This window comes from Herpailurus yagouaroundi, unplaced genomic scaffold (assembly GCF_014898765.1).
Source record: "Herpailurus yagouaroundi ecotype Mexico unplaced genomic scaffold, PumYag 142, whole genome shotgun sequence".
Classification (NCBI taxonomy): domain Eukaryota; kingdom Metazoa; phylum Chordata; class Mammalia; order Carnivora; family Felidae; genus Herpailurus; species Herpailurus yagouaroundi.
Genome location: NW_024412397.1, coordinates 24,500,142 through 24,519,241, shown reverse-complemented (window position 1 = coordinate 24,519,241; position 19,100 = coordinate 24,500,142). Strand labels below are relative to the sequence as shown.

The 19,100-nt window shown below is 51.3% G+C and overlaps 1 protein-coding gene across 2 annotated transcripts in view; it reads left to right on the top strand.

Annotated features, from left to right (window-relative positions):
* Positions 1 to 15,762, top strand: part of MAPK4 (mitogen-activated protein kinase 4) — a 152,274-nt gene extending 136,512 nt beyond the window's left edge. For both annotated transcript variants that reach the window (XM_040478820.1, XM_040478819.1), the window contains exons 3-6: positions 2,379 to 2,523; positions 4,262 to 4,423; positions 10,138 to 10,339; positions 13,097 to 15,762. In XM_040478820.1, coding sequence (XP_040334754.1) covers positions 2,379 to 2,523; positions 4,262 to 4,423; positions 10,138 to 10,339; positions 13,097 to 13,793 — 1,206 coding nt within the window. In that variant the 3' untranslated portion in view covers positions 13,794 to 15,762. The remainder of the gene's footprint in view (positions 1 to 2,378; positions 2,524 to 4,261; positions 4,424 to 10,137; positions 10,340 to 13,096) is intronic.
* The last annotated feature ends 3,338 nt before the right edge of the window (positions 15,763 to 19,100 follow it).

The window sequence follows — 19,100 nt, the reverse complement described above, 5'->3', positions numbered from 1 at the left end:
CGCGGGCTCATCCCAGCTGAGGGCAGGACCCCTGCCACCATGTCCCCAGGTCTGCCCCACCAACCAGGAAGAGAGCCTCCTGTTGGTTCCCAAATTCTCCTCTGCCCTATGGCTTCTGAAACACATCAGTATGTCTTCTCTATATTTTCAAAAGGGCTTGAGAGGCAAGTAACCAACCAGAGAGAAGCGGCAGCTAGCAGTTAAGGAAAAAGCATCAGGTTCTAGATTTTCATTCAAAAGTAAGGAAGAGCTGTGAGTGAACTTTCTTAGCTGCTATCATGGCCTGGCCCTTATTTCTGGCCCAGGGGCAGTGTTGCCAGGCAAACATCACTGTTTTACTTTCAAGGCATGTATTTCTGGAAGGAAGCCCCCGCACCCCCACCCCTCTGTGTGCCCACTGCAGTCCTAGATGCTGCAGAGAGCCAGAAGTTAATTACAGGAAATTCCATTCCCTAAAAGACTGTTCATTTACATATCAGAGAAAACTCCCCTTATATCACCTCCCCTCTGGGTGACTCCGCTTTAGTCTCTGGCAGTCTCAGCCTCTGACTAGAAAATAAATCAGACCATTCTTTATTTACGAACCACCCACCCAGAAGTGAACTTCTACCGTTTGGCTTGTGTCTGTAATTTTTTTAAAGATTTTATTTTATGTATTTTTTAAAATTTTTATTTGTTTTGAGATGGGGGTGGGCAGGGTGGGGGTGGGAGAATCCCAAGCAGGCTCCATACTGTCAGTGCAGAGCCCAGTGTGGGGCTTGAACTCATGAACCATGAGATCATGACCTGAGCCAAAACCAAGAGTCGGACACTTAACCAACTGAGCCACCAAGGTGCCCTAAGATTTTTTTTCTTTTTAAGTAATCTCTACACCCAACATGGGGGTTGAACTCACAACCCTGAGATCAAGAGTTGCATGCTCTACTGACTGAGCCAGCCAGGCATCCCAAGTGTCTGTAATTTTTAGAATCAAACTTAAACTCCTAACAACCTACTGCACATACAACAACATGTATGAGTCTGGCTGCATTATGCTAATGGAAGGAATTTAACCTCAAAAAGCAGCTATGACTCCATTTATAGGACATTCTGTATAAAGCAAAACTAGAGGACAGAAAGCAGTGGTCGCTAGGGGGCTGGGGGAAAGGCAGGTGACCAGAAGGGGACGTGAGGGGATTGTAAGGAGTCCATTTGGGTCGGAGCATTGAGATCGGGGAAGCTCTGTGTCATTTCCTCTCTCCCCGCTTCCCTCCACCAGTTTGAGTCCCTCAAGTATGTGCCACAGAGGAGAGAAAACCGCTGTCATAATGCAGGCTCTCAGAAGGTTTCAAACATTTAATAAATCTTTGCTTAACACATAAAGAGAGTCTAGATGTTGATCAAAAGCTCCTGGGTATTTGGGCTTCTTAAGTTTTCATCTGCTTTAGCCTGGGTCTGTGATACTTCTTCAGTCAGTAAAAAGGACAATTCAAATGCTAAATGGGGGGTTCCATCAGCAGATAACAAGACCATCCCTAAAGTCTCCCATGGTATCCCCTCAGTCTGAATTGTCTCACCTTGACCCCCAAATGGGTCTACCTTCTCAATTTAAAGAGACTGTTCCAGGTAATCCAAATGGACACCTCACAGGTTACATTGTGGGGTAAACGTTCTGAATTATGTAGAAAACAATTTCCAAATTGCCTGGCTATATTTTCCATTCTGTGCTAAAACACTTATGTCATCACCATATCTTATAGGGAAGGATTCGATCCCAGAGCACAAATCCCTGAGCAGTGGCTGAAGTCAGCTAGTACACCTGTCTGCCAAAAAGACACGCTGTAGAACTCCCAGAATCCTCTGAGCCAACCAAAGCTGTGTCCACTCTGCCATTTAGGGCTGTTTCCACATGCTGTTCACCTGCACCCATTACGAAGCTGGCCTTATCCATTTTCAGCAGGGGCTCGGTGTCTCTGACATTGTAGCCACATTAATTCTACTCATCAGCACCAAAGTAACTGGCTTGATTTCAAATGTAGGGCTATTTCTGAGATGCAGTCACTGGATGAATGAAATTCCAGGTTCTCATCATTACTCCATTGATGGTGGTAATGAACTTGACTGTGGTTCCTATTTATCCATCTTCTTACTAGATGAGGGCAGATTTGTTCTGCATGGTTACATCAAGTTGGGGTGGGAAAGTATTCTTTCTGAAATATTGGTATGTTGCCTCCCTGTCCACAGAGGAGAACCCCTGGGCCTCAGGTAAGGTTCAACAGTGAAGGGATCCAGAAAGGGGTGCTGCCTTCAGATGGGGAGAGATCCTCGAAGGAGGTGCTTGGGACAGAGGGTATCTACACATGGCTGATCATCAGAACTGGGTTTTATTTGTCTTCCAGGGCTATCTGTCGGAAGGGTTGGTAACTAAGTGGTACCGCTCACCACGCCTGCTCCTCTCCCCAAACAACTACACCAAAGCCATCGACATGTGGGCCGCCGGCTGCATCCTGGCCGAGATGCTCACGGGGAGAATGCTCTTTGCTGGTAAGTCACTAGCCATGTCATCTGACTTCTCCTCTAGTGGCGTTCTGTAAAAAGGGCAAACTGAGTGCAAAAAAAGAAGAAGAAGAAAAAAAAAAAAAAAACAACACAGCATGCCAATCACAAAACATCCTGGTCTTTCTCTTTAAAATGACCTGTATGGGGTCATCTGGGTGGCTCAGTCGCTTAAGCGTCCAACTCTTCTTGATTTCAGCTCAGGTGACGATCTCATTGATCCTGAGATCGAGCCCCCGCCTCCGACTCTGTGCTGACAGCGCAGAGCCTGCTTGCAATTCTCTCTCTCTCTCCCTCTCGCTCTGCCCGTCCATTGCTCTCTCTCTCTCTCCAAATAAATAAATAAACTTTAAAAACTAAACAAAAGGAAATTACCTGCACAGCCTTATGGAGCTACTTGGAGGCACCTTATTATCATTTCAGGCAAAATACTGGAGAGGCTAAAAATAGTCTACTGAGCACAGAACTTTCAAAATCAAGTTGACTACTTATACTCAGACACCTTGAGATTGACCCCTGAAAACATCTATCCTACATTTTCAGCCTCTTCCTCCTCTCTCCCTGCGACTGTGAGCAGTCAGTCTGGAGTGTTCATTTGGACAGGGGCCCCTCAGGGGGCTCCCAGAGTCCCTGAGCTGTCCTCCGTGGGGGCAGCCAAAGGGGCCGCTTCAGAATAGAACCTGAGCTATAGGCACTCGCTGGGGCAGCACCACAGCATCCACACGTGCTTGGTGCTACACAGGGCGTCGTTGGGGGACATGGAAGGGCCCTACCATAGGCCACCAGCTTCCGGCAGATGGGAGTCCTGTAGGAATTGGTGGTAAGGGGAGGGCCCTCTGAGCAGCTAGATAAGTCTGGGGACTTCTTGAATTTGGAGAGTCTTGGTTAAGGATTTAACCCGTAGAGGTAAATGGAAGGGGTACTCAAGCAGAAGGGAAAATGGGAGCAGTGGAAATAAGAAGAGTCTGGAGGTCCAGGGGGACAAGGAAGAGAGAGACCTGAGCCTCACCAGCAGGGCCACAGCGCTGACACAGCATCAGTGTCTGGGCGGCAGGAGTTGTGAGTTCTGAGACTCATAATGTCTGAAGCCCCTTAAGGACGAGCTTCCTGCCTGATGCCTGCCAGGAAGAAGGTGCTCAGTAAGTCATTATTGAGTGAATGAATGAAGGAGCGAATAAATGCCTGACTCCACTCCTGTTTCGCAGACCTGGCATAACCCGTCCTCCTCCCACTGCCTGAAGGAGTGAGCAGTACCACTTAGTTCCCAAGACGCATTCCAAAGCCAATTTGTTATTTCTGAATTTCCCCCTCCTCATTGGGATCCTCCTAATTGGAAACCAAAAGGTGAGGCTCAGTCCTGGTTTTAAAATCATTTCCTTTCCCAGCCTGTGAAAGAACATGCAGAGAGGCATCTGGAAAGGGGACTTGGGAAGTCTTGGACCCGGCTGTTAGCTCTGGCTGATCAGTCTATATCAGACTGGTCCATTCCAGACGCAGAGACATTTGACAAAGCCAAGCCCCAGAGATGGCAAGCAACCTGCCCACAGTCACACAGCAAGTTAGTGGCAGAGGGAAGACCAGAACCCAGGTACCCTGGCCCCCGGCCCAGCGCTGCTTCCACTGTCCTGTGCTGCCCCTCCCAGGCCTCCTAGAACCACCTGGGGGTTTCCCTTACCCCAGCCACTTGGGCAGCTCCCTTGTAACCATCTGGTATTTGGCTCCCCAGGGGCCCACGAGCTGGAGCAGATGCAGCTCATCCTGGAGACCATCCCCGTGATCCGGGAGGAGGACAAAGACGAGCTGCTCAAGGTGATGCCTTCCTTCGTCAGCAGCACCTGGGAGGTGAAGCGGCCACTGCGCAAGCTGCTGCCCGAAGTGAACAGCGAAGGTACCTCCGCGGGACAGCCGGGCCAGCACCCTGGAGGCCGTGCTCTGGCTTCACCCTGCGGGCCTGGGGGGGGCAGTCTCCTTCCAAAAGGACGGAGCGAAGTCCTTAGATGTAGGAGCCAAGGCCGCCCCACTGCAGCAGGAATCTGCTCTAGCTACTTCCAGGCTGAGCGTCACTGGCCCCTGGAGTGCAGCCATCAGGCCCCTCTCAAGGCAGTCGTCGGTGGTCTCCCATAGTCTACCCCTGTTTTTGCTTCCTTTTCCTTCTCATCTTTTTCACTTGCCTTCCTTCCTGCCCTGCTTCCTCTCCCTTTATCTTTTTCCCCTTGATGATGCGGTGCAGAGAATGTGAGGTGGTTTTTTTTCATTTTTATATTTTAATATAATTTATTGTCCAGTTAACTAACATACAGTGTATACAGTGTGCTCTTGGCTTCGGGTGTAGATTCCCATGATTCATCGCTTACATACACCCAGTGCTCATCCCAGCAAGTGCCCTCCTCAGTGCCCACCACCCATTTCCCCTCTCCCCCACACCCTCCCCTCACTCATCAACCCTGAGTTTGTTCTGTATATTTAAGAATCTCTTATGATTTGCCTCCCTCTCTGTCTGAAACTGTTTTCCCCTTCTCTTCCCCCATGATCTTCTGTTCAGTTTCGCAAGTTCCACGTAGGAGTGATAACATAGGGTATCTGTCTTTGCCTGACTTATTTCACTTAGCATGATACCCTCCAGTTCCATCCACGTTGTTGCAAATGGCAGGGTTTCATTCTTAGAGAATGTGAGTTTTATGAGCTTGAGACCCAGACCCAGACTCAATTCCCAGTTCCATCAGTGAGTAGCTGTTTGGCCTTGAGCAAGTTTCTTAACTTCTCTGCATCTCAGTTTCCTTAACTATAGAATGGGTATAGTGATATGCGTCGCATAGGGTCATCATGATGAGTAAGTAAAATAGAATTTGTAAAGCCCTGGGCGTAGGATAGTTACTCATCAACTTAAATGTTAACATTATCACCAGGCCTCATACTTGCTAGAGGCTTCCTTAGGAGACCCTTCTATTAGGTAGGATACAGGTTCAGCCAATTGTAAGAGAGACCCAAATTCTTAATGATTTAAATAAGATTCATTTCTTTTTTAAGAAAAACGAAGTTAAGGGGTATCTGGCTGGCTCAGTCAGTGGAGCGTGCAACTCCTGATCTCCCGGTTGTGAGTTCGAGCCCCACACGGGTGTAGAGATTACTTAAAATTAAATATTTAAAGAAAAGAAAAGTAAAAGGAAGTTACGAAGTTTATTTCTCTCTTATATAATAATCTAAAAGCAAACAGTCCAGGCCCAACATGCTGAGCCTGCTATACAAAGTCACCCAGGGGCCTAAGCGCCTTCTATCTTATTATTCTGCCCTCTTACCACCTGGAGGAAAGTAGGGAAGGAGGGCAGGTCCCCTTGCCCTTAAGGTCATGGGCCAGAATTTGTACACCTCACCGTCACTCTTGTTTCGTTGGCCAGAACTTAGTCCCACAGCCCTACCTGGCTGCAGTGGAGGCTATAAAATGGATATTTATTCTGTGCCACTTTGTGTCCTTATTACAAATTAGACCATCAGGAAAGCACTAACCATGTCTTTCAGAAATGTCCTTGGCCATGATCCCCATTCAATCATAAGCTGCCTCAGTTTTCCCTTCATTAAAGGAGAAGAGGGATCATTTGATTCACCACCAACTAAGACTCAGCCCATGTATCTTTACTTTGAGTCCTAGGCCCCTGTAGAAATCCCACCACAAGACAAGAGGTGCGTTTACCTCTCGGGAATTCTGGATCAGGGACGTGTCCCCCATGTCCACACACATAGCAGCCCATCGGGGACTTGGCTCTCAGAGTGGTGGGCTTTGTCTTGGCAAAATCGGAGTTGGTCCTGAGAGGGATAAAGCTCCTCACTGTCACTGTCATCAGCAGCATCCACCGACGTTTATTAAGCCACCAGAGTGCTAGGGATGGAAGTTCAGAAACACAAGAGGTGGTCTTGCTGGGAAGACCAGGAACACCTGCCAGAGATGAGAACAAAGACTAAGGAACACATCCAAAGGGGCCGGCGGGAGCCCCGGGTATTTGGGGAGAGGAAGGGAGCCACCACGCACCGAGAGGGACAGAGAAGCTGGACCGAGGGACGTGGTAAGGGCTCACATCGGCTGGACGAGTCACAGACCCGGTGGTAGGAAGTAAAGCTGGAGAGGTGAGAAGGACTGCGAGGCTGAGGAGTTTGGACTCGATCCTGTAGCCAAACAGGTGTTCACTAAAGCTAGGCTGGCCCCACCCTCCCAACGTGCCAAAACTCAACTCCAAACAAAATTCTCTTGCCTGCCTCTGGCCGTGAAGAGGTCTCCTACTGATCTCTGGCTTTAGGAGGAGATGTCACTGATACGAAATACCAGTGAGAGAAAGGGCGTCAGGCCCCCCTGCCCCGAAGAGCACTTGGTGACCTGCAGTCACTCCCTCTCCTGTACATTTGAGGCCCCGCAGGCCTGGGAAGAAGCAGGGGTATCTCTCTGGCTGTAGCCCCCAGAGGCTCAAAGGACAGTCTAGGTGACTGTCCCTCAGCATCTGACACAGCCATCTAGCCACAGGCGTGGGACAAGGGAGACAGTCCCTGAGACTGTATCGGGGCATCAGTTTTGAGCTCCATTTACTATAAGAAGTAATTATGTCATAGAGGTGCCTGGGTGGCTTGGGCAGTTAAGCATCTAACTTCAGCTCAGGTCACGATTTTATGGTTTGTGAGTTCGAGCCCCGCATCAGCCCCGCATCAGGCTCTGTGCTGACAGCTCCGAGCCTGGAGCCTGCTTCAGATTCTGTGTCTTCCTCTCTCTCTGTACCTTCCCTGCTCACTTTGTCTCTCTCTAAAAAATAAACATTAAAAAAAAAATTTTTTTTTTAATTTTTTTTTTTTCAACGCTTATTTTTTTTGGGGACAGAGAGAGACAGAGCATGAATGGGGGAGGGGCAGAGAGAGAGAGAGAGAGAGACACAGAATCGGAAACAGGCTCCAGGCTCTGAGCCATCAGCCCAGAGCCCAACGCGGGGCTCGAACTCACGGACCGCGAGATCGTGACCTGGTTGAAGTCGGACGCTTAACCGACTGCGCCACCCAGGCGCCCCTAAAAAATTTTTTTTAAATAAAAAAAAATATATCATAAGTGACAGATGTGAAGAAATCTATTATCAAAACAAGTAAAAGGAGTGCTCTGGCTAAAGCAGAAATGGGGACCTCAGGGCCCTGCTGACCTGCCTCTCAGTCTCCAGAACTGCCCCTGAGAATCCTTCTAGAACCCCTGGGGCTCTGGGAAGTCCAGTTTGGAGTCTACTGGGCCACAGGAATGTGACAAAATTGTACAGAAGTCTCATATTAGAAATGCCTTCAAAACATGTGGGGAGATTGAGTCCAGAGGAGAGGAGTTGGAGGGGGTTGGGTGGGTAGGGTTTCTACGCTGAGGCAAAACTAACACTGTGGCAGATAAACCTGGAACCTTCCGAGTGATCCTGCTAGCAGTGTATGCATGGCTCATCTCAAGTCCGGACAGAGTGTGGGAGCCTGGGGCTCTGCCCAGGACCCAGGCTGTCAGAAAGGTGTCGCCATCTTTAACACGCAGCTTTCAAGGTCCCCCTGGACACCCACTTTTGGTCGAAGCCAGGGGAAGAGAGAGCAGAGGCTCTTGCAAGAGATCTTTATGCATGTGGCCTGAAAGTGGGGTATACACGTCACTTCCACGCCCCCAAAGGCCCCCATCACACAACCACATCAAACTGCAGGGGATGCTGGGAGATGTGGGCCAGCGTGTGCCAGATGGAGTGGGGGGGCTTGCAAAGGACCCGGCTGCTGCTGCCTTGAATTGTGAGGGAACCAATCATGGGGAAGAGAGAACATGCCGACACATGGGAACCACAGAGGGCAGAGCTAGGCTTAGGGGCGGAGGTTAAAGGGGGACAGCTTTGGGTGAGATATAAGGAGGCTCTAATATTTGGGCTTCCAGAAGTGTGTGGGCACGTGCTAGAAGACGAGCTATCAGGGAGGAAAGAGGAGACTGATTCTTAGTAGAGTCCGTGGAGTGGCCCTTTCCAGCTTCAGGGTTTGCTGGGTGCTTATCAGTAACAGTGATGATGGTGACAAAGCCTGCCTCTGGTTAGAGCTTCAACTCTCTCCTCTCCTTGTCAGAAGGTCCAGAGTAATAGGTCGGGCCCAGAGAGGGAGGCGGCCCCAAGAGGGAGAGACTTGCCCCGCCTGGAGCCAGGCAGTACCAGAGCGGGGCTGTGCGCTGCGGTGCCCGATTTCTTCCCAGAATCTGTGACGCTCTCTCAGGTCTGGCAGCCCCGACCGAGAAGCACCCCCTGAACCCCAGAGCACTTGGCGGTGATCAGGGTTACTCTTGCATTACTGATCTTTCCGTCTAGGGTTACAGAGAAGTGCCGTGTCCTCCTGGGAAGCCAGTGGCCTTGTGAATCCGTCAGTTTCCTGAATCATTGGTGAATCTTCCTGCAAAGAGATCCAGGGCTGGAGTGAGGGGCAGGGTCGTGGTGCTGGCTGAACTCCTTGAGCTCAGCTGCATTTCTCCCTTACCTCGAGGGCGGTAACACGATTAGCCAAGTCATGATTTAAGTGGGGCCTCCAGCACCCAGAGTTAATGCAAACCTCCAGAGAGGTAGACCTTGCCCTGAGATAACCCAGAGCAGAGCCCACAGGGCACATGGCTGGCCCCACCCCCGTTTGGGAGAAAGGACACCAGTACCTGAGTGCAGAGCTGATGCTTGGCCGGTGCACACCCAAACCCCCCCCCCCCCCCCCGACTGGCGGCCGGTATCTCGATGTACTTTCATGCTGGTTGGCAACGAGCCACTCCCCAAGGCTTCTGAGTGTCCCTGCCTATCCAGGTTCCAGCTGCCTCGGATCTCCCCTTGATCTAGTCCCTAGTCCCCAGAAGAGCTGCAGCCTGGTGGCTAAATATTTTTAATATCAAGCCTGCCTGCCCTTGTTTGTCAAACCTCCAGGGGCAATATGTCATAGAAGGACTAGACTCAGGAGCCCTGGTCCTGACCCACCTGCCACACTTTCTCAGTGACCTTTCTCAGTGGAGGCTTGTCACTGCTGGCACCTGGGAGCCACAGGCTCCTCTGTCCCCCCCAGCAGCATGCAACCCCCACCACATGGGAGTGGGCATAGAGATACCTCAGCTCCCCCCGACATCACAAGTGGAGCCACCTCTGAAGTGTGTCCCACGCTGTCTCCTAGAGGATCCCTCCCACAGGGGAACCGAGCCCCAGGTGACCACAGGAGGAACCTGCTCAAGAGCACACCTTGTCGGGGCTTCTTTCCCACTCCCCTACCAGGGCTTCCGGGATCACTACCACTGAACTACCTACATCCCCACCCCTGTCTCTGGAGAAATCCACCCTAAGGCAGAGTTCTCGCCCCAGGCCTTCTCTAACCAGCAGTGACTTTAGGAAGTCACTTTACCCTGCTGGGCCTCTGTTGATTTCATTTGTGAAGTCAAAAATCAGTCTCTGCTCTGAATTTGTCACTGGGTCGTGGTGAGGATCACAAGAAAGAAAATGGCTAAAAACCTTTTTACAAAGGGGAAAGTACAAAAACAAATGTCAGAGAAGAGTCGCATTCTCTGCGGGCAGGGCAATGAGTGACCTTCGTGTCCTGTTTTGCTCCCCACAGCCATTGACTTTCTAGAGAAGATCCTGACCTTTAACCCCATGGATCGCCTAACAGCAGAGATGGGGCTGCAGCATCCCTACATGAGCCCATACTCGTGCCCCGAGGACGAGCCCACCTCACAGCACCCCTTCCGCATCGAAGATGAGATCGACGACATCCTGCTGATGGCCGCCAACCAGAGCCAGCTCTCCAACTGGGACAGGTGCAGTTCCAGAGGCCTCCAGCCCTGAAGTCTAGAATCCACGCTCTTATACTCCCATTTCTGTTTGGCCCCCATGATGCGCCATGACCTTTCCCTCTGTCTCCCAAGCTCTAGAGCCCACGGGTGCTTTCTCCAACTTAGCCTCCTGCCCTTCTCTCCTGTCCCCAGGTGTTCCCAGTAGATGAGCATGTGTGGGTCGGGGACCTTCCTTGGTGCAATACGGCCTCCCCCCCCCCCCCCCCCCCCCCGCCCCCACCCTGGGTATACTGGACACAGGGCTCCATACAGTGTTCTGCAAGCATTTAAGGAGCACCCATCACTGGAGCTCACTTCTAGCAGAATGGGAATCTGCCCTAGCAAAGTAGGCTGCACCAGTGCACGGCAGGGCAACCATGGAAAACTTACTACTACACAACACTTTCGCGTGGCTCACATCATTTGCACCTCCTGACAAATGCCATGAAGGGACGTGCCATTATTATTAGTGCCCACTGACATATGATGAAGTGACAGCCCAGAGAGGTTAGAGATGAGCGTCTTGCCACACAGCTAATAGCTACCTCGTGTGGGGCCTCCTTGGTCTGCCTCTGGGTCAACACTGCTGAGCCATCACAGGACTCCTTCCTGCCAAATTGGGCTCGCCCTCAGAGTCCTCCCCAACGTCGTGTGCCCGGAGGCCACTACCAGTGAGTGATTCAGAGGAGGGTAGAACACACACATTTTTAACAATCTCTGTGCAGGCATGTTATGGTTTGTTAGGTCCCTTCCTGTTCTGACGTGGGCTCAGGCAGCTAAACATTGGGGCATCACCATCTGGTAATCCTGGGAGGGAGAGCCGAGAGCTGCTCGGTTTAGAAATAGAAGTCGAGGGCTTGCTTAGCAGCTAGGACTCCGAGGGGCCCTAAGTGGGAGCCCCGCTGCTGTGGGAATGTGACAGCTAGTTACATAAGTGACAGATGAGCTAGTTTTCCTTTTCTGTCATTTGACAGATGATCGGTTTCAGGTTAAGGAGGCACCGAGGGAGGGCCAGGGCAATGTTGCTATTTTGGGACAGGTTTGTTGGTTTGTTGTCGTGGATTGTTGTTATCAAGAGTCGCCAGCAAATAGAGATTAATGAAGACTCTTCCGACCGCTACCCCCCATGTTAGTCCCGCCCTTGACTGTGGTCCCTCAGCCCCTCCCCCTCCACTCCACAGCCTGTGAGGGCCCAGAGGGGCGCATCCCATGCTTCTCATGGCTGTGCTGCAGGGTTTCTCTGGCCACCGCCCACCAACTCGGACCGTTTCTAGACCTGACACGCTTCTGCTCCTAACTTGCCCCTAACACCCGCCTGAGGGAGAGGTGCCAATCAATGGCAGACTCCTTCCTGCAGGCCCTCCTGCTTTGTGCAGATGGCTTAACCTTTAAACACCAGCATCCTCATCTGTAAGGCAGGGTGATAATACCAACTCCACAGAGTCGCCGTGAAGGCTTCAGAGAACCAAGGTTTGGCCCCTGGCGTGTAGCAGCCAAGGATAAGGGTCTTCACAAGCTCTTCCTCCTAGAAATCTCTGCAATTTCCAGGCCCCTTGTGCGAGGAGGCAGTGTTGTGTTCACCTCTGGGAGCGACTCCTGCCCTAATGGCGTTGCTGGGAGGGCGGGCGGGCCGTACCGGAGCCTTCCTGTGCCTCACAAACCACATTGTGTGGACTGCTGCCATGCGTCTGCCCCTTCGTGGCCAAATCTGCCCATCCTCAGTGTGTTGGGTTTGAGCACTGGGCATCCTGTACCGTGAGCAGCTGGCGGCTGCCTCCTCTGCGCTCTCTCCCTCCACATTGTTCTGCATGAAGTACCTGGCAGGGGAAGGAGAGGGCCCGGCCTGCACGCTGCCCTTCGTTTGCTCTCGGCCAGCTGACTTTGCTCGCTGTCTGTGGCTGCAGGGCAGCTGACAGAAGGCAGAATTCCAAGACCTTTGGCCTCTCCTGAGGGTGTCTATGATCTTTCCACAGATCCCATCTGCACTGCACGGATGCAGGGTGCTGTGGGGCATCCAACCAGATCCAATGGGGCAAGAGTTCTTAGTCCTGGCTGTACCTCAGAATCACCTGGGGACATGTTAAAACCATGCTGATGCCCCCCCCCCCCCGCTAGACTTACTGAGTCGGAAATGGGGGTGTGGGGTGATTCTAATCTGAGCCGGGGCTGAGAAGCATGCATGAGGGCCCTGCTACTCAAAGTGTGGTCCCTGGACCAGCAGCATCAGCATCACCTGGGAGCTTGTTAGAACCACAGACTCTCAGGCCCCTCCTCAGAGCTACTGAATCAAGAGCTGCAATTTAATAAGGTCCCCAGGTGATCTGTGTGCACCTGTGTGCATCTGTCAGCATGTGAGGAGCACCGCACAGGTGGATGCACTTGCAAATAGATTCCATGAGGACAGGGAATTTCTTGTTTTGTTCATTGCTGTGTCTGGCAATGCCAGTGCCTGGCAGGTGGTAAGGAGCTCCAGAAATACCTGTAGGGTACTGAATGTATACCGAAGAATACAAGGGTGAAGCCAAACAATCAGCCCCTCCACCTGAACCCTGGAGGCTCACCATTACCTTGTCCCATCACTCTCCTACCTCGGGAGGTGGGGGTCACAAGACTCGAGGGACAGGGAAGGAATGGAAAGGCCGCCTGTGGGTGGCAGACCGGGATGAGGGGGCTGCCTCCCTCCAGGAAGCCAACTCACCCGAGGTTGGACAATCACCATTCTGTCCGTCTGAACCTTTGCAGGTACCCTGTGAGCCTGTCATCAGACCTGGAGTGGAGGCCGGACAGGTGTCAGGACGCCAGCGAGGTACAGCGCGACCCGCGCGCGGGCTCCGCGCCGCTGGCTGAGGACGTGCAGGTGGATCCGCGCAAGGACTCGCAGAGCAGCTCCGAGCGCTTTCTGGAGCGCTCGCACTCGTCCATGGAGCGCGCTTTCGAGGCCGACTGCGGCCGCTCCTGCGACTACAAAGTGGGCTCGCCGTCCTACCTGGATAAGCTGCTGTGGCGCGACAACAAGCCGCACCACTACTCGGAGCCCAAGCTCATTCTGGACCTGTCGCACTGGAAGCAGGCGGCCGGGGCGCCCCCCAGTGCCGCGGTGGCCGCAGACGCCGGGCCACGGGAAGACGAGCCGGCCAGCCTCTTCCTGGAGATCGCGCAGTGGGTCAAGAGCACGCAGGTCGGCCCCGAGCGCGCCAGCCCACCCCCCGACAGCCCCGAGCGCCGCCTGTCTGCCTCTCCACCGGGCCACCCCGCACCCATCGACGGGGGCGGGAGCCCCCAGTTCGACCTGGACGTGTTCATCTCCCGCGCCCTGAAGCTCTGCACCAACCCGGAGGACCTGCCAGACAATAAACTGGGTGACCTCAATGGTGGGTGCATCTCTGAGCACCCTGGCGATCTTGTGCAGACAGAGGCCTTCTCCAAAGAAAGGTGGTGAGGGGGAAAGGAGCTCCAGGCCCCCTAGAGGCCCCCCCCCCCCCCGGGAAGCTGGGCTTGGCAGGAAGAGGTGCCTCCCTGGCACCTCCACTGCCCCTTCCAACCCTCTCTGCTGCCTTGGGGTTAGCAGAACACAGGAAGGATCCGAGGAGGGAGAAGAATGTCCATTTCTTAAACTGCCTTAATAACTAGCCTTTAACCTCTGGGAGCAGGTTTGAACAGGAGCCTAGTTTGGGGGTTGATCACTTTCCCAGCAAAGAGGGGGCCCTTCGTTTTATAAGGGGCGGTGTGTGGGGAAGAAAGGTGTCTTAAAGGGCAGTCGACAAGCCCTACCACCTGGCTGGGTTCCAAGGAATGTTGCTGGTATAGTGTTGAAATGATCTGGCCTAACAGATGAAGGACAGTGAGGCCCAGAGACACTGAGTGATGTGGTTATGATTAGGGCCTAGTCTGTGTCAGGGCAAGCCTCGAAGCCCAGTCTTCAAGCCTTGAAGCCTAGGCCACTGTCTTCCTCGGCTGGGGTTCCCTCTGGCTTTCCAATCAGAAAACTTAGTCCAAGATGTTTCTTCCCTGCTCATTACCATCTGACCTATTCGATCGTTCATTCAGAGGAATGTTTCTTATATTCCAAAATTGGAAACTGAGCCAGTTTTACCCTAGTCACCAACCATATATTTTCTGGTTCCTCGAGGACTTAAATATTCCCATCTGCCACGCCCCTGTATTTGCCTCACCCCTGTGTGATCTGAAAACCTTGTTTCAGATCAGACCAGTTTGGGGTCTGTAGGTACGAGAACTCATCTTCCATGCCTGTGCTCACACCTCCTCCAGAACTCCCTATGCACTTTCCTGACACATGCACGGATGCAAGGTCACAGCCCCAGTTCCCAGAGGCTGTCATTCACAGGTGAGTTTGAAGACGAAAGTTCCACGAATCCCTCCAGCCACATACCCACCCACATACCCAGAACCCACCGGCAGACATATACAGAACTCCTCTCCCAGCCTACCCTGGAAACTCATGTTCTTGGCATGAATTGCTCATTTGGAGGAAACAAGGCAATGAGGTGCCTGCCATCGAGCGAATGTGTTAGGAGAGAAGATTTCACATGGGACCTATCATGTTTCATGAATACTGCCCTTGATTTTGATCATCCGTTTAGCCTTGGCAAAGAGCAGGCCCTAAAGAAATGCAGGGAAAGCAAGTGGCCTTGGGGACAAGGAATCCAGAAAGGACGTGAAAGGCAACGTGCCAACAGCAGAGGTCCTCAGGAGTCGGGCACCAGCATAGGGACCCCGAGACACAGGAAGGGCTTCAAAGCAACCAGGCCGCTCCTAGCATAGTCCAGGATGAGTCTGGACGATGCCCACCCGGAGGTGTACTCCCACACGGGGCCTGGGGTGATGGTATGCAGGCACAGCGAGCCCTCTGAGGAAGTCTAGTCCATTCCCTGGAATGTTCTGCCATTCCCACCACTGGTATTCTGCCTCGCCCCCAGGAACCCGCCCCCCCCAAAGTTACCCACAGGAAGTCTAGCCAGTCTGGAAGACTCCCCCGCATTGGCCTTGGTCTGTGCTCACCCTCACCTCAACAGCACCTTAAATCTATCAGCTAACTAGGAGTTGTACATTGAAACCTGCAACACGTTAGAAGCTTATATTTAAAAACAGAATTAATCACACTGACCAATTTTTAAATGGAAAAAATGTAAATACAAAGTGTTTGGGTTTCTTTCTTTCTTTTTTTTTTTTTTTTTTTTTTTAAAGAAAAGGAAATATACACCACTTCTCATGTGCCATTTGTCCTCAGAGAGTGGCTTTACTTTTTTTGGTAAAGGAACAAGCTGCTGACCTTGACCAGGAGTTCATAATAATTGTTATTATAGAGGAATTGTTATAACTACTCATGTTTTAAAAATATCTATTAAACTTGATCAGGACGGGCCAAATAAAGTTTTATTGGAACACAGCTTCCTTTATTCATTTATGTATTCTCTCATTCATTTATATATCATCTCATCCTGTCTTGGGCAGTGGGTTGATTCACTGGAGCCCGGGTGGCTTCTTCCTGTATCCCTGAGGCCAAGGTTTTGAGGGGTTGCAGTCAGAGCGGAGGGGAGCAGAGACTCTATATAGATTGGTAGTCAAGGAAGTGATTCCAGAATCACCTGGCTCAGGCCTGGTGTCCATACTGTAGATTTCAAACCATATCTCAGAGTCAACTGCAATCCCCTGACCAAGGCTGAGCCTTTTGTCCAGTCACAAAGGTGCCAACATCATGAGATTTGGGGGAGTCAACACCCAAAAATACCTGCCCAAGCCACATTTCATAGATGCCTGAGAGTCCCCCAACTGAATTTCACCCCTTTATCATACCTGTGTCAGACATTAGCCCTGACCTCATTTGTTATTCAACTATAAAATAGACAATAGAGAGGGTTTTTTTGTTTGTTTATTTTTGACAGAGAGAGAAAGGAGACAGAGCACGAATGGGAGAGGGGCAAAAGAGAGCTGGAGACACAGAATCCGAAGCAGGCTCCTGGCTCTGAGCTGTCAGCACAGAGCCCAATGCGGGGCTCGAACCCATGAACCACAAAATCATGACCTGAGCCAAGTCAGATGCTCAACCGACTGAGCCACCACAGCACCCTGACAACAGGGAGCATTTTTAGAATTTGTTTATTTCTGTTGATTTTTGACTTCCCTGAAAGGCCCTTGCATCAAAAGAACTTTCTACTGTTGAACTGCATTTGAGTCAAGAGGAGCAACCCTATTGAGGCTGTCGTGGGATTCTCTCCAAAACATCAGTGGACACTAACCATCTCCTTGCAGGGTGGATGGGAGTGAAGAGAGCACACGGGGCCGGGCCAGAGTCCTGGTTGAAATTGTATATGAGCCTTGAGTCCCAATTTGAGGTGCTGGTAGAATGTGGGAAGTAGGGTTTGAGAAGCCCCAACAGTAAACAGCACCAAAGGAAAGAAAAACTAAGAGGAAAACAGACAACTGCAGTTTATCCTTGAACAACCCGGGTTTCAGTTGCACAGGTCTGCTTATATATGGATTTTTTACAGTGCAAGACTATATATCTATTGTCTCTTTCTTATGATTTTCTTAATAACATTTTCTTTTCTCTAGCTTACTTTATTATAAGAATACAGTATATAATACATACAAAATACAGAATATGTGTTCATCGACTTTATGGTATGGGTGAGGCTTCTGGACAGTAGTTAACTTTGGGGGGAGTCAATAGTCATATGCAGATTTTCAACTGTGTTGGGGGGTCAGTGCCTCTAAGATCCGTGCTCAAGGGTCAACTGGTCATCCATTCATTTGCATATTGTCTGACCCTGTCTCCTACAATGGTGTGCACAACACTTCTGACACTGAGTTTTCCACACCAGACGGTTCTCCAGTTCTCCGCACCCTGACGTTGGACATGATGTTCTGCCCCTGCAGATAGCTGCTGCTTAGCTTGGGGTCTGATCTGTATAGTGAGGAAAGGGGGGATGCGGCACTGGCTTCATTTCCTTCAGAAGCAAATCCCGAGACAAAAAAAAGTCAAGTGCAAGGAGTTGGAGGGTGGGAGGAATGATCTCAGGAGACGCTGACAGAACGTTGGGGGAATGAGGGGGCAGGGAAGGGAGTCAGTAAAGGCACAGGCCACCACTGTGGGAAGGAGGAAGAATATGAATGACAGGCTTGTGGCTAAAAGCAAACCTCCTTTTTTTTTTTTTTTTTTTTTGGAGAGAGGGAGAGAGAGAGAGAGAGAGAAAGAGAAAACGAGTGGGGGAGGGGGTAGAAAGAGGGAGAGAGAGAATCCCAGGCAGGTTCCAAACTGTCAGTGCAGAGCCTGATGTGGAGTTCAAACTCACAAACTATGAGATCATGACCTGAGCCGAGGTCGGACACTTAACTGACTGAGCCACCCAGGTGCCCCACAAGCCTCCTTTTCAACAATTGTTTCACCTTCTGTCTCCCAGAGCTACTAACAAGTGGACCATAAAAGGTTTACATCTTCTCCACTTTAATTCATGGGCCCAAAACTAAGAGCTTTAAAAATTTTTGTTTAATGTTTACTTATTTTGAGAGAGAGAAAGAGAGTGAGCGAGCAAGGGAGGGGCAGAGAAAGAGACAGAATCCAAAGCAGGCTCCAGGCTCTGAGCTATCAGCACAGAGCCCAACACAGGGCTTGAACTCACGAACTGTGAGATCGTGACGTGAGCCGAAGTTGGACGTCTAACTGACTAAGCCACCCAGGCGCCCCTAAGATAGAGCTTTAAATGACTGAGAAATTCCTTTACAGAAACAAGGACATTGTGAGCCACGCTGAGTTGGTTAGTGCCGTTGGCATTTTATCAAAGTATGATTGTGGGGGTTCAAACAGCCGTGATGATTGGGCCATCACTGAATTGACTTGGTTCCCTCAAATCAACCCCTGAGACAGGGATTCTTCAGCAAGTGATTGGGGGGGGATGATGCCCTAGGAATAGGGGGAGTATGGGAAGCAGATCAAGGCTGAGGAAGAATGCCCAGCAAACACATGGTCCAGGTAGAGACCAGCTTCCACCCAGCCCCACAGAGCTCTCTGGAGCATGAATTGCACATGGAGTTAATCCCACCTTGAGAAAAAGTGGACAACCTTTGTGCCCCCATGTCAGCTAGTCACTGGTGGCCATTGGGGTGGGGTGGAGGAGCAGAGCCCATTCAGCCAAAGGCAGTTCTCCTAGGAGCGGCTGTGGCCACTTAGCCGCCAAAACGCACAGCCAGCTGGACAATGGGTACACTCACGTCATCTGCTGCAGGGGATCTGGCCAGGGTGCCATCTGCATTGCAAGACAGTGTGCTAGGCACCATGGGGGTTAAGAGATAGAAGGAAGACCTACCCCGCTGAGTTTTGTGGTTTGGGTGGATAAATGGGGCATGTATGTAAAACGTCTGAGGTGGAAATAAGAGACCTTCTTAGTTGCCCACCTAACGAGCCCCCCGTGGCCCACTTCCAGTCCTTTCATTATTAATTTCCTGCTGTCAACATTCCCCATACTTCTCCACCACTGCTCCCCACCACAGAGTCCTCAAACAACTGGGTTGGAGGGTCCCCAAGACCAACCTCCAGATCGATAATCCACTAGAAGGACTCACAGGACTCAGAAAAGCTGTCACACTCACAGTTATCGTTTATTACAGTGAAAAGATACAGATCAAGGGGCACCTGGGGGGCTCAGTCGGTTGGGCGTCCAACTTCGGCTCAGGTCATGATTTCACGGTGTGTGAGTTCAAGCCCCGCATCGGGCTCTGTGCTGACAGC